At 36.2% G+C, this 15,607-nt stretch overlaps 1 protein-coding gene across 4 annotated transcripts in view; it reads right to left on the bottom strand.

Moving 5' to 3' along the window:
* Window positions 1-15,607, bottom strand: part of ZFR (zinc finger RNA binding protein) — an 81,226-nt gene that overhangs the window by 50,854 nt on the left and 14,765 nt on the right. For 2 of the 4 annotated variants that reach the window (XM_026506759.4, XM_048224325.2), the window contains exons 3-6: window positions 12,905-12,928; window positions 11,134-11,416; window positions 8,794-8,938; window positions 6,376-6,594 (exon numbers count right to left, since the gene is read on the bottom strand). In XM_026506759.4, coding sequence (XP_026362544.1) covers window positions 6,376-6,594; window positions 8,794-8,938; window positions 11,134-11,416; window positions 12,905-12,928 — 671 coding nt within the window. The remainder of the gene's footprint in view (window positions 1-6,375; window positions 6,595-8,793; window positions 8,939-11,133; window positions 11,417-12,904; window positions 12,929-15,607) is intronic. The other 2 variants (XM_026506761.4, XM_048224326.2) reach the window with 1 other exon arrangement.

The raw sequence follows: 15,607 nt of genomic DNA on the forward strand, positions 1-15,607 counted from the left end.
GAATTTAAATTCAATAAATTCTGCTAGTAAAGGTACGTTTACATGTGCATATTTACAAATAATGAATATCTCACAAAACCTGGAAAAATCTTATTTACCCTCTTTTAAGTCAATCAACAAATTTTTAACTCAACACATCGCAGGTGTTATAAAGGCATAAAAGAGTATAAGATTTGGTCCTTGACTTTGAGAAGCTTACAGTTCAGTTGGTAGGATATGACAGAGTGATAAACATACGTGGTTACAGAATCTGTTAATATTTCCCCAAAAAGAATTCTTCTGCATACAATTTGGGAAGGGCTGAATTTGAGGGAGAATCTGAACTAGGATACTAGACAGGAGAAAAAGAAACTCATTAAAGTAAGATTTTTAAATGCCTGATGCCTAAGAGGATAGAAGATTTAAAGGAAGAGGAAACACACCAGGATTCTCAATCCCAGTGATTGACTGATGGATTGTGCAACTGATAAAAGCAAGGAGCTGACAGAAGCTGGTTTGGAGAAGCAAGGTGAAGAAACCTTAGCAGAAGTCTGTGATATGGAGCTGGAGTTCAGATGAATATACAGGACAACAGTTAAAAAAATTCTAGAATTAAGGACCAAATACACTGGTTCTCATTCTCCAAAAGAAAAAGAGCACTGTATTTTCGGGTTGAATGCATGGACTGATTCTATCCATTTCCACTGTTCAAAGTCTTTAATGAACAAGCACACCAAACTAGTTAGTGACACAGACGTAACATATACATGTTGCTTATGTTCAGTGATTTAGAGACTTAAAAGTCTACAGAAGTTTAAATTTTGACAAAGTTGCTGATTTTATTTATAAGCCTACCACAAAACTAGAAAACTTACCCCTTTCTAAACTAAGATCTCTGGAAATTTGGTGGACTCCCTATTTATCACATTGCAGTAACTGGGCAAAGAGTCATGTAAGGCTCAAGAAAAATATTCCTAGTTGCCAGGATGGCACATAAGAACTACTTAAGGAAAACTGAACTTTTTGGTCTCTCAAATGCAGACTGTGAAGTTGAAAAGACTTATGACCTGCTAGCTCTGAGGCATCTACACACATAGGAAAGAAAACACGACATGAATTGGAAAGGTGAGGATTTAAGATGCATGGAAACTGAGAATCAAAGGCATCTGAAACTGGCAGTACCTAGAAAACAGTGCAATCAAGTAATTTGCATGAAAAGCCTTCTTAGACATTTATGTCGGGCTATTAAATTATACAAATGCTTATAAAGATAGAAAGTTTGGTAAGAGAAGAAAACATGTAAAAGTAAAAGTAAGAAGAAGCAGGTAGGCATATCAATAATAATCATATGATCAGATAAAAAATAACTAGAAAACAACTGATGTAACTGATCAAAGGAAAAACTATAGATCAGTAAACTCTTCTGGTCAGTCTTACCAATATCCTATGTTACTTAAAAATGTGACAGAAGACCAAATGCCTTCAAAGTTATAGGCAGAAATATGTACAGTTTAAATTTCACTTTTAAAACATCATAAATTGTCTAGTTAAAACTAACAAAGCTATTTTTAAATTATAACTGGCTAGGACCATGATTTCTGTATAAAAATTTTTTTTAAGATTTTATTTATTTATTTGACAGAGAGAGAGACAGCCAACGAGAGAGGGAACACAAACAGGGGGAGTGGGAGAGGAAGAAGCAGGCTTTCCAGCGGAGCAGGGAGCCTGATGCGGGGCTTGATACCAGGACCCTGGGAATATGCCCTGGGCCGAAGGCAGATGCTTAACAAATGAGCCACCCAGGTGCCCCGTATGAAATTTTTTAAATAGACATTTCCCAAATGACTAGTTATTGTGTATAGAAACTGTAGAAATGCCACTTAAATGTAACCTCATGAATTAATATATCAAGAAAATAAAAAGTAGCATAACGGCAATAACATCCTACAAAGCTGACCAGGAATTTTAGTTTTAGTTTTTTTTTTTTTCTCAATTGAGAATCCACAGCATGAGAGGCAGTGTTCCAGACACAGTAAAGTCTCAAAACAGATTTATAAGGCAAGTATTATTATCCTTACGTGACAGATGAGAAAACTGAGGCTAAGAGATCGTGAGGTGCTTTCAACACTGAGTTATTTAAACTACAAAAATCAGCAGGCTAAGCTTGATATTTACAAAATAATCTCCTTCATTTGTACATCTGTAGTCTAAAACTAATAAAAGGTGAGTGTAAATATAGCTTACTACTTAATCTCCTATGACTATTAGCAAACAAATGTACATTTCTTGTAAAAGCACTATGGGAAAACAAATATAAGGTTTCATCTCTAAATAAAAGCTCAGTTTTTGAGGGCTGAAACAGTTTCACTTAAAAAAGTACTTTTATTAGGAGTGTCTGGGTGACTCAGTCGGTTATGCATCCGACTCCTGATTTAGGCTCAGGTCATGATCTTAGGGTTGTGAGATTGAGCCCCATGTTGGGCTATGTGCGGGGAGTAGAGCCTGCTTGGGATTCTCTCTCCCCCTCATCTTCTCCCTCCACCTCTAGGAAAAAAAGAAGTACTTTTATTAAAAATGCTTACCGATTAGTAAGTTACATATTAAGTTGAAATATAATTTTTAAATGCACAATATCAGAAACAAAAACATACCATTTCAGTAGTAAATTCAGCATGTTACAAACCACCATTTAGCAAGATTCTAGAACCACCAAGATTCTAGAACTAAGCTTAATGAGAAGAAAAAAATAGCTGACCTAATAAAATTGTGCATACAGAACTCAGAAGTCCTAATAATGATCTTTCTGGATGGCAATTTCACATTATGTACCACATATATTTTAAAGTGCATAACCTCTGACATAACGGTAATTTCTAGGAATTTATCTTAGGGAAACAACTAGCAAATACACAAATCTTTTCATACAAGGATTATTTTACCCACTGTTGTTTCTAGTTCTTCCCTAATATGAAACCTAGCATCCCAAGAAACTTTAAAATCTATATAGTACAGTCATACAATAAAATATTATGCAGCCATTAAAAACTATGTATTTCTAAGCGTAAATTCTGACTTCTAAATACCATATTAGAAACCACAGCTCCTCTGCGAAATGGCTGATTGTGAGTCTTGGTCATGAAATGCTTGAAGTATATCAGTAATAACTTACTGTGGAAGGAAAAAAGGAAAAAGTGCTCAAAGAATAATGATGCCAAGTCCAAAAGGCTCAGGAGCGAGTTTGAAAAGAATCTCATTGGCCAAATCTGGGAAAACATGTGCCTCAAAAAGAAAAATGAGAGTAATGGACTATACTACACTGAACAAAAAAGAATGAGTCCATAGTAATACTAAAAAAGAAGAGGAGAGAGGATGCTTCCTTAGAGAAGAGTGCTAAGAATCAATGTAATAAGATTTTATATCCATCACTGTAGAACTTGATTCTGTTAAGACACTTTCAAAGGATCTACCACCACAGAGTGAAAAGTAGTTGGGTAATAGGCCCATAGATTACTTGGTTAATTATAAAGGGGAAAAGGTATCCTTAAAATGGAGAGATCTGGTAGTCACCACTTCAATTAGTGATTATACTTGGCATCATCAATAAGGACTTCATAGCATTACTTATGTGCTCCTGATGTGATGAAACACAGAAGTTTAGTTAGGTAGTTTTATTGACTAAAAAACTGCCAAAATCTAAGCATAAAGAAAGGAGATAAATCCAGATTGTGGGATATTTTACAGGACAACTGGCCTGAACTCTTAAAAAATGTCAAGGTCAGGAGAGACAAGATAAAAAGGAAACTGAAACTAACAAGATAGGACAACCAAGTACAACCCACGATCCTTGATTAGACCCTGAATTTAAAACAAAGCACAGACACACCAAACATTTTAGAAAGCTCAGCCATAAAAAACACTTGTGGACAACTAAAGAAATTAGATAATATCCACATTCAATTCCTTTTAATGATATTTGCATGTGGTTATGTAAGAGAATGCCCATATTCTTAGGAAATATAGACTGAAGAATTCTAGGCAAAGCACCAGGTCATCTGCGACTTAAAAATATAATGCTGACCCATTTGAAATGTTTTAAGAGATAAAGCAAATATGATAAAATATTAATAACCAGTAAATCTAGGTAAATGGTATATAGACTTTACACTATTTTTTTCACATTTTCTGCAGAATTAAAATTTTCTTAAATAAAAAGTTACAGAAAAACAAAAGAATGATGTATCTTATATTTGGTGACATGAAAGAACAGTCACAACGAGAAAAAAAAGCAATTACCAAAATGGTATGCATTAGACAGATTTTTAAAAATTTTTTAAAAGATTTTATTTATTTATTTGACAGAGAGAGAGACAGCCAGCGAGAGAGGGAACACAGGAACGGGGAGTGGGAGAGGAAGAAGCAGGCTCATAGCGGAGGAGCCTGATGTGGGGCTCAATCCCATAACACCGGGATCACGCCCTGAGCCGAAGGCAGATGTCCAACTGCTGTGCCACCCAGGCGCCCCACAGACAGATTCATTTTTATAAAAAAAAAATGTATACACTGCATACATATATTCCCATGAATAAAACTAGAGAACAACATGCACCAAAATGTTAATGGCAATTAGTACCTAGGGGTACATTTCCAGTGATTTAATATTTTCTTATCTATAGTCTCTAGTTTTAAATGATGTATTACTGATATAATATAGCAGTAAATAAAAATAACTTCATCTGTGTAAGATATATTCAAGCAACTGAGACAATGGAAGAGAGACAGAAAAGAGAGGGAGGAGAACATATAAGATGGAAGCAATAACAGGAAAGGATACTATCGTACTCCTTATTTTGTTGAATGTGGACATTAAAAAAAAAAATGTGTCCAGTCAGGTCTCACTGAAGTAATTACATTTACAGTTATAATTGATTAATCAGGTATAAATAAAAACTAATCAGAGATAAAGAGGGGGAGAAAAGTTATATCTGGGCAATCACGAATGACAGATCTAGGAATAACAACCTCTCCTCACTCCCAATTCACTTCTGTATGGTTGTCACAGTTAACTTATAAATCTGTTCCCACTGCTCCTTTTCGGCACCCTTCTGGCCCACAAGATAAACAAAGACACTGTAACAGAGCCTGAAAGGCGCTTCACACTGACATTTCCAACCTTATCTCCTCATATTTACCCCATATATCTGTATTCCAGCCACAACAAACTGTTATTCCTAAATATTCCATTGTATGCCTAATTCACCACCATATCCCTAGCACCCAGCATAAGCATTTAGTGTAAGAAATAAAAAAAAAAATCTCTGAAAAACAGGGTGCCTGGGTGGCTCAGTCCATTAAGCGTCTGACTCTTGATTTTGGCTCAGGTTGCTATCTCCGGGTTACGGGATCAACCCCCGCACTGGGCTCTGTGCTGCGAGTGCGGCCCGCTTAAGATTCTCTCTCCTCCTCCCTCTGCCCCTCACTCCTCCCCTGCTTAAGCACGTGCCCTTGCACTCTCTCTCAAAACAAACTCTGAAAAACAAAAAAAAATTTAATTCAGTACTTAGCCTTTTAACACCCAAACTGCAGCAAAATATCAAGAATTAAAATTGCCGATATTGCCTTAAATCCTCCACAGAACAAGACAAAGTACTGAGAGATAAATAAAATGCAGAACAAAACCATATAGTAGTACAGGGTTACACTGTCTACAAAAAAGCAACAAGTGATTTTAATCACTGAAATAATGCAAAGTACCTTAGCTAGAAATTAGCAAAAGCAATGGACATAGTAAGGTATTAGTGATTATATTTCTCTTACTATAATGATTATTTAAGGAAATACATAATTTCCTTAATAAGATAATAAAATAAACATGATTATTTAAGGAAAATAGAGCTACTCTGTCCTTCCAAGAGACATATGTTATATAACAATCTTATGGATATTTACGAAGGCTACCCAATATTTTCAAGATTACTTATTCCTAATAAAGAAATAGTTTCCTAGTGGCTGAAATACACAATATAACCAATTTGTCAGTGGTAGTCCCTGAACGTTAACCTTAAGTTTTCAAATTCATTTGGAAAAGTCAGAAAAAAAAATGACCCTGTAAAATACTAGGTGTTATTCTCTCTAACTGCAACATGAGGCCCAGGACTCATGACTGGCTTTCAAATGCCCAAAGAGCATTACATTGTTAATATATCCTGACTTAAAAAACCAAAACCCCCAAAACACAACTTATAGTCCATTTGTCACATCATACACATATATCAACACCTACCAATTAATTCAATTCTTGCTACTGAGAGTAAGATCATTCATTCCACAGAACATCAAGATAGTTTCTAATAAGTTTCTGATTTGTTTACTCATTTAAACACAATTTATGCATCTTACCGGAATAAGTAACTGCCGTGGTACTGTAAGTAGCACTCTGGGTATAGGATGGCACCACAGTAGCTGCAGCTGCTACTGGCTGTACGGTGGAAGATACAGGATAAATGGAGAAAGTAGTGGTAGCTGGACTTGGTGTGGCTGGTTTTATGGCTGTCACTTGTCGAGTTTGCTGGGCTTGTGTATACTGAGTTGCACCTTGGCTATAACCCGCTTTGGGGGCTAAAATGGCAAAGAGATTTCAGAAAATTAGAAACGTGAACCTCAACAGTTATTGTACTAATATTCTTGAAAATCAGAAAAAGTGTAAACATCAACTGTAAATTTGGTGCTAGCCATTTCTTCTTGGCAAAAGGGTTGAAATTCTTATTACCAACTGAATAAAATATAAATCTATATAAATTCATTTACCATCCCTTCCCAGATGCTTTCTATGTATTTCCAAAATGGCATTTTGTCCAAATTTACAACTAACTGAAATAGCAGTACTACTTAAAACACATACTAATGAAGTTTTTAGAAAAGGCATGTGTGTGTATTTAGGACAGTCTAACTTGAGGGTTATGCTTAATATTGTGAATAAAGAGCCTCAAATATGATTTCAATTCACAGTAGAAATGTCAACGTTTAATTATATCGAACTTGTTCATATACCAATCATTGCATTTTATTAATCTATCTATAGTGAACTTCAGTTTAATTCCAACTCACAAGGTGCCACTGACTTAATTCCTCAAATATCAACAGCTTGAGTACAGCTCTTTTTAAATGGCTACCATTCATGTTTTTGCTAAACTTTCTGCTGCCTTTGACCATATTCAAAATAAATGTTCACTCTAAGAATCTTATGAACCTTATTATCAAGTCCTAAATTAATAATCTTATTAATGATCACTAAAGCATACAAATGTAATTCCTGATAAAGGCCCAATTACCAGGGGGCCGAACTCACTTTATGCTTAGTTAAGGCACCTTAAATAAACAGCACTTAAGATTTATAAAACTGTTATCTACATGTAGTATAAAACTTGATCCACATGACGCACAGATGAGGACATTTTACAAAAGGAAACTAATGTCCAAGAGCTAAATGGCTTACAAGGCACACAGTCAATGTCAGAGCTAAGACTAAATTCAAAAGACTCTTTGGACTCTTAAACGCAATCTAACTTTGAAAATTAACCAGGAAGTTCACTACAGATCAGTGTACCCACAAATTATTAGAGAAGAAGCTATAAGAAAAGCTGGTCATTATAATTCAAAATATTTTTATACCACTTTTTAGGGACTCACAGAAGTCTTAGAACTAAAAGTACCATAGAGAGATTTGGGTCAACTACCTCGTTTACAAGCAAGAGAACAGAGATGAAAAGAGGTAAAAATCACTCACCCACATTAGCAGTAAAGCCAGTACTAGAAGCCAGTCCTACTCTTTCCTAATCCAAGGCTCTACCCACACTCTCATGGTCCTTCAAAAATAACTAAAATAAAGGAACTGTTTACTTTTCTGAACTCAGCTTTGTTTTAAAATTTTTCAGTTAAGTCTCTATCAAAAAATCCATCTTTTAAAGACTAAAAGGGGTGCCTGTGAGGCACAGTTAAGTGTATGACTCTTGACTGAGATTCTTTCCCTCTGCCCCTCCCCCTGCTCACATGCACTCTTTAACTAAATCTTGGGGTGCCTGAGTGGCTCAGTGGATTAAGCATCTGCCTTCGGCTTGGGTCATGATCCCAGAGTCCTCAGATCAAGCCCCATATCAGGCTCCCTGCTCAGTGGGGAGCCTGCTTCTCCCTTTTCCAGCCACCCCCCCTTCTTGTGCACTCTGTCAAATAAATAAAATCTTAAAAAAAAACAAAACAAAATAAAATAAATTAATCTTTAAAAAAAGAAATAAAGACTACAAATATGTAGCCTTCCTTGAAAACAAATTATTTCCTGTATTTGAACCATTATATTTACTGTAATATCTGAGGCTGGAAACAGAACCACCTGTTATTATCAACCAGAGAAAGATGAATTAAAAATACGGGGCCCATAAAGAGTCTCCACTGGTTACACAAAGGCAATAGCAGTAGGTTCTGGGCATTTCTGGTGAAGATAAGGATCTGGCCAGAAGTTATCACCACAACTCCCACTGTACAGCTTACTTCACAGCAGGAAGAGAACTGTAAGCGGAAGACCAGATATAAAGTACATTTTGGGGAGAGAAGGGCACGATTATGATTTGGGCCCATGGCCCTCTCCCTCTTTGGTACTCAAAGGCAGGGAGCAGAAGAAGAGGAGGACATGGCTAGACTCTCCTTCTTGAGGTAATATAATACAATGAACTTAGGTGGACTCAAAAGGGTATCTTTATTAAGCACACTGAATAATATATTTCAGTAGTTTGCAATGAAACTGTGTATGCCAATAAAACCCACCTGTCTGATAATAGGTTTCAGCAACAGAAGGCTGAGGCTGGGCAGCAGCTGCTACGGCAGCAGCAGTTGCCGTTGGTTGTTGGTAGTACTGCTTACTATCATACGCTACAGCAGGAGCGGTGGATCTTACGTATGAGTATGAGTCCTAAAGAAAGGGAATGAAAGAAAATCTTGCTGTAAGTGAAGCTGCTGGAAAAAATTCCTAACTCTACTATATAAAAGTGTAATAAAGGAAAACAACTCTAGACCTAGGTATAAGAGTCAAATTCAAAACAAAGGGCATTCATTTTGGACTTTGAAAATAAGGTCAAAACCATTTCAAGCAGCATGTTTAACTTTCACATCAGAAAAAAAAAATCATTGAAACATTTAAAAATAATGCTTATCTTTAAAATTCTATTAAGAAAGGGGCACCTGGGTGGCTCTGTCGGTTAAGCGGTGGTCTTGATTTAGGCTCAGGTCCTAGTATCAAGTCTTGTGTTGCGCTCTGGGTGGGGGTGGGGTGGGGGGTTGGGGGGTGTCTGCTTGAGGATTCTCTCTCCCTCTCTCACACTCAAATAAATAAACCTTAAAAAAATTCTATTAAGAAATTCATAGCAGTTTTGCTTTAAAAACGGATCTCATAGTAAAGACCACCTGCATGTCCTTTGTGACTACTCCAGCTTTCTTTTCATTCTTTTTTATTTACCACTATTATTATTAACAACTTATTTTTTAAAAAATAGGCTCCACACCTAGCATGGAGCCCAATGCAGGGCCAGACTCATGACCCTAAGATCAAGACCTGAGCTGAGATCAAGACCTAAGCTGAGATCAAGAGTTGGACGCTTAACTGACTAAGCCACCCAGGCACCCCTATTTACCACTATCATTAACATAATGAATAGAAGCTTCTGGGTGGAGGAGAGGAAAGGGGAACACAGGTTCTAGGGAGAAGGAACACTATATATATGAATCACCCAGGCAGTGAAGATCAACGTGAGCTGGGTGAATTCTGGCACTGAACGGTGAGGAGGGATGGGGAGATATGCAGGTGGAAAGGCTGAAGAAGTAGGCAGGGCCCAGAAAATGATGGGCTTCATACACCTTATTAAAAACAATGGAATTTATTACATTCTGTCTCTGGACATAATGAAAACAATCACCCATGGCAAAAGGAATTCTGAGTTTAGTAACTGCAGATATCTTTTATTTACTTATTTTAGAGAGAGAGAGCACAGGAGGGAGTGGCAAAGGAGAGGGAGAGAGAGAATCTCAAGCAGACTCCCCACTGAGAGCAGAGCCCACTGTGGGGGCTCATTCCATGACCCCAAGACCATGACCTGAGCTGAAATCAAGAGTTAGGCACAACCAACTGAGCCACCCAGGTGCCCCATATAACTTGCTAAATATTAATAAAAAATACTAGTATTATAATTCATATGTCAATTCATTACTTAACAAAATAAATTCATATACTTTAGAAAGAATATAGAAAAACTAGGCAAAGTTCAGAAGATCCTAAAACAAGCAAACAGAAAGCAGGTTATTAAAGGATTAGAACCAGGGGAGCCTACGTGGCTCAGTCGGTTACGTGTCTGACTCTTGATTTTGGCTCAGATCATGGTTTCAGGGTCATGAGATTGAGCCCTGCATCAGGGTCTGCACTCACCGGGGAGACTCTTGAGATTTTCTTTCTCCCTCTCCCCTAGCTCCTGCATGCTCTCTCTCAAATAAAGAAATAAATCTTAAAAGAAAAATAAAGGTTCAGATTTATCGAAATTTAAATAAGTAGTAATTTAGTACCATAATAAACATAGTACTATAAAAGGAAATTAGATCTTCATGTTCCAAATAAGACTGAACCAAAAGCAACTATAGGATACAAGAGCACAGCATCAATTTGTTACATACTAAGAAAGAATACTTTGAGGGGAAGAATGTACAGGCAACAGAATTTCTGCCTTTGTTAAGTACCAAGAAGACACCATATCATTTGTTTGGCCCATAGAGCTTAGGCTCATGGTTCTCGAAACAGGAGACAGAGGAATACTGCCATGGTACAAACAAGGAGCATCTTCCCAATGTCTTCATTTTTCTGAAAACCTTGGTTAAATATATAACTAGTAATTAATGTAAAAAATGGACTGAAATGGACTCGGGAATTATCAATAAAAACTCACTGCAAGGGAGCTTAATGCTTGGACTAGGTCCCTAAATTACCTAAGAATACACATTCATTTCTATCATCAGAGGTATATTTTGGAAGACCCAAGTTTGGTAAGCACTGGCTTGGACATTGTATCATACACTGGGGCCACTGAAGCCTCGTGTTAAGACTACTGAAACTAGTTTTCTTACCTGGTAGTTCTGTGTAGTAGCTGGGGGTGGTGGTGGTGGTGCTTCTTGTTGTCTCTGGGTATAACCATAGTCAGTTGCTGTATGTGCAGTGGGGTAGCCTCCATAAGCAGCAGCTGTTGCAGCAGCTGCAACAGCTACTGGAGCAGGCCTGGCAACTGCAACTGTGGCGGCCGCTGGTGCATAGGCAGCAGTAACTGTGTGAGCAGCTACTGGAGCCTGATGGACAGTGTAGCTAGCAACTGTAGTTGGATGAGAGTAGGCTACACCCGAAGCTGGCTGCTGGCTATAGTGCGGAGTAGAAGAATAAACATAATACAATTTAATTTTAAAATCTAAGAGTTGAATAAAATAAAAAGCACATTTTCAAGAAATTTAATCATGAACTACAAAACACCAAGTATTTGAACTCAGTAAGTCTAATCAATACCATATTTGTTACTGTTGTATAATTTTTACTCGTTAATCTTAATACACTAGACAGTCACACATACTATGCTTAAGATCATGGACCATATCACAAATCAGGAATGCCAAATTGGGATAAAAAGCAGTATTAGGAAGAAAAGAAAACTTGATGAAACTAGGAATTTAAAAAAGTATTTGTTGCTTGTAGAGTTCTTTATTATATTTTACAGTTTAATCTCTACAAAGAAATCATGTTAAAAATACTGAATTCTAACTCCAACTGTAGAAAACATTTTATGTAGAAACTATTACCCAGTTGACTTAAATACTTCTGATACTCTAGGGCAGTAGTTCTCAACTGGGGGAGATTTTGCCCTCCAGGAACATTTGGCAATGTCTGGAGATATTTTTGATGGTCAAACTGCAGAGGAGGTGGTGGTGATGTGTGCTACTGGCATCTAGTGGGTAGAAGCCAGTGATATTGTTACATATCCTACAGTACACAGGACAGCTACCCACAACAAAGAATTATCCAAAGAATGTCAATAGTGCTGAGGTTGAGAAATCTTGCTCTAGGGCACAAAACCTACAATGGACTCTCTATTATTTTAGATAAATTACCCAAGTTACAGGCAGCATTTCATTATACACATCTATTTTTCTCTCAAAAATGTAGCACATGTTGCAAAAAGAGACCTAAGTCAGATGCTTTGCAATCATAACCATTTAAAACTCAAAGAGGCAAAAACATTTTCCAAAACTGTAAATCAAATAAATTTCCAGCTAAAGTTCTCAGAGTAATGTTTAACTTTTTTTAAATTTTAACTTTTAAATTGAGAGTCTATGTCACATAAAACCAAGGCTTACAGATGTTAAGCACATGAAAGTGTTATTTGTTGTTCTAGGTTCTCTAAAACACTCACAGTTACACTTGCTAAAGCTTTATTACCAAGGCAGAAATGCCTTCTAAAAAAAGGAGAGCCCCAACAGTTATTTAGCTGACAGGTTTTAGATGACCGTGAGTCTTAATATGAGCCAACAGTTAAGAATAGCTAAGGAAAAAATACCTGACGTAAGCTGATGCTGGTCTAATAAGTGTCCGATTCATGGGTTATAGTACAGGATATTCTTCACTGGTATGCACACTGCCATACAAATATGGCATAGAATTAAAATTTGGGGCCATCACATTTTAACTGTATTAGGGAAAACACTGATACTTATATAATGTATTCAAAGGGAATCAATATGAAGCTTATAAGTATGGCTATTATTTTACATAAAAAGTGGAGGACCTGGGAACATTCAGTCTAGAAAAGGTGACTGGGGAAGATATGAGAGCTGCCTTCTAATAGAAGAGACTTACTCCATGCTGCTCCAGAGAACAGAACTAGAACCAATGGATGGAAGGGTGGCAGATTTCAGCCCAATATGAAAAAGAAAAAAAAACAAAAACTTAGAACAAAGTCCAAAGAAACTCTTATAATTTATATTTGGATGAGGTTTTCCACATTTTGATATTAAAAGTAGCTAATATTTTCTACATATATGACAATTAAGACAGGAAAAGGGAAATTAAAATTGTAATAGTGGAAAAATTGGTTTGGGATTGACATTTTCTATGGATAATTCCATATCCTTAAGAAAAAATGCCAATAACATTATATTTCTTCAAAATTCCTAGAACTGAAAAAAGAATTATATTTAAAATATAAATACACCAGTTCTGTGAAACTTGTATTTAACATTTACTGATAAAATTTCACACATTCGAACTACACTGCATAAAAAGGGTTTGGTTATGTAAAAATTCAGATAATCTTGGATTCCTATACAGTTTCCATTCATCCCATTGCTCTTTATTGAATATCTGTTCACACTTTCTGGTCTCCAAAACTTGTCCTACAGGACAAAAAACAGAGTGGGAACAGAACAGAATATCAAGTCAACTAGACAAGCAATTTGACTTATACTGCCTCTGATCCTTAAAACGTCATGTGACTAAAAAAGGGATGATGATATGCTCTGGTTTAAGTCTATTGTCCCCCCATAATTATTAACAGTACGCTCTCACACCTATGTGTCTCAGTTTGAACAATAAATCTTAAAATCTCCCTTCCCAGGAACCATATAACAAGACGTCAGTACACTTAGCAATTACCATATACTACATGCCTAGGGCTGCCTAACCTAACTCTGATCTGTATAGTCGGATCTGCTCTGTATAGCCAGGATATGGCTGGAACCATTTCTTCTACCAAAAGCATCATGAAGAACAATGATCTAGTTCCAATTTCCACGGGTTAAGGGCTAGTGCAGTGGTCTGCTGTTCAGAATAAAGATTCTCTAGTTTGTTATCTTAAACTCATCTGGGAAATTCTCTTTCAATCTGAAATATCCTTAGAAAATGGCCTTTTATGTGATGTATATGACCAGCCTGGATTATACCAATTCAATTAAATATCTAGTGGCTAAGTCTAAAAAGTAAGTAAATTTTTAAAAATTCAGGTCACATCAAGTTCAAATTAGTTTAAGCAAAATTAGTCTTGAGCTGAAATATTTTAAACCAAGGTTTTTGCCTAGTTTGTAGTGTTAGAATAAAAGGTATTAAATTATATCCCCACATAAAACTTAAGACTTACTGGTCATTAAATGATTTTTAAAATAAAACAGGTTAAGTAAATAAAAATTCAAATCTTATGCCATAAAAACGTATTTGTGAAATATGAAAAGACTTTCATTTTCATCCAGCAGAAAAGAAGCTTCTATTTAGATAATATCCTTTGTGAATAAATTAAATCTAATAAACCAGTTTTAAACCAGGACAAACTAAATAATAAATCAGAAAACAAACATAAAAATATAGGATGAGCAAGGTTAAGAAATACTTGAAGAATCATACATAAAATATAAGGGTATTTCTCTTGGGGGGAGAAAAAGGTAAAGAAAGTATTTAAGGAATTATTAATACTAAAAAATGATTAACACTTGTATATTCTTGGACTTAACCTGGAGGTTAATGGCCAGCTCTCTCCTTGCTTACCAGAAAGTGAAACCAGTCAGAGTCCTTACCAAAACAGACAGCCGACCAAAATCACCAGACAGTCAAAGAAAGCCTACTATAAACTGCAAAAAAACCAGGAATAATCCTGCAGGAAATGGATATCTCAATGCAACAAACAAGAATTTTCACAAACTCTATTTGTATCCATAAAATAAGAATTTAACAGTTAGAAGATAAAGTTAAGGGATATAACCAAGATCAGGATATAAAAACTATAAAAAGAGAAGAAAAATCTAGAAAGTCCAATATCCAACTAGAAGGAATTCTGAAAAGAAAAGAAAAAGCAAATAAAAGAAATTAAGAAAGTATATTTCCCACTCTGGAAGGGAGGCAACATATTTTCAAATTTCAAGGGGCTACAGAGGAGTGCTTGGGTGGCTCAGTTCCTGAAGCGTCTGCCTTCAGCTCAGGTCATGATCCCAGGGTCCTGGGATAGAGCTCTACATCAGGCTCCCTACTCAGTACTACTGAGTAGGGAGCCTGCTTCTCCCTCTCCCTTTGCTGCTCCCCCTGCTTGTGCTCTCTCCCTCTCTCTCTCTCTCAAATAAATAAAATATATTTTTTTAAAAAAAGGGCCTACAGAGCGCAAAACAGAATGAAAGAACAACAGCTAGAGACATACAGCATTTCACAGCATCTCAAGGTTAAAAAAAAAGAAAAAAATCTTTCAAAGTCTCCGGAGAAGAAAAACAAGTCACCTGCATACAACTAAATGAAAACCAGACCTTTAGTGATAACATTAGTGGCTAGAGAACAGTAGACTAATGTCTTAAAAATTTGAGGGAAAATGGTTATTAATACAGAGTTCTGTATTAATAATTAGCTGTACCCAGCTAAACCATTAAGACAAAACAAGGGGTTTTTGGTGTTTGTTTTTTTGACATTCAAGAACTGAAAGAGTTTACCTCCTATATACCTTTTCTTTGAAGTGACATGAAGATGTACTTTAACAAAAAATAAAGCAAGAAAGAAATTGTGGGATCCTATAAATAGTGGGCCCAAACC

Source organism: Ursus arctos, unplaced genomic scaffold (genome assembly GCF_023065955.2).
Source record: "Ursus arctos isolate Adak ecotype North America unplaced genomic scaffold, UrsArc2.0 scaffold_15, whole genome shotgun sequence".
NCBI lineage: Eukaryota > Metazoa > Chordata > Mammalia > Carnivora > Ursidae > Ursus > Ursus arctos.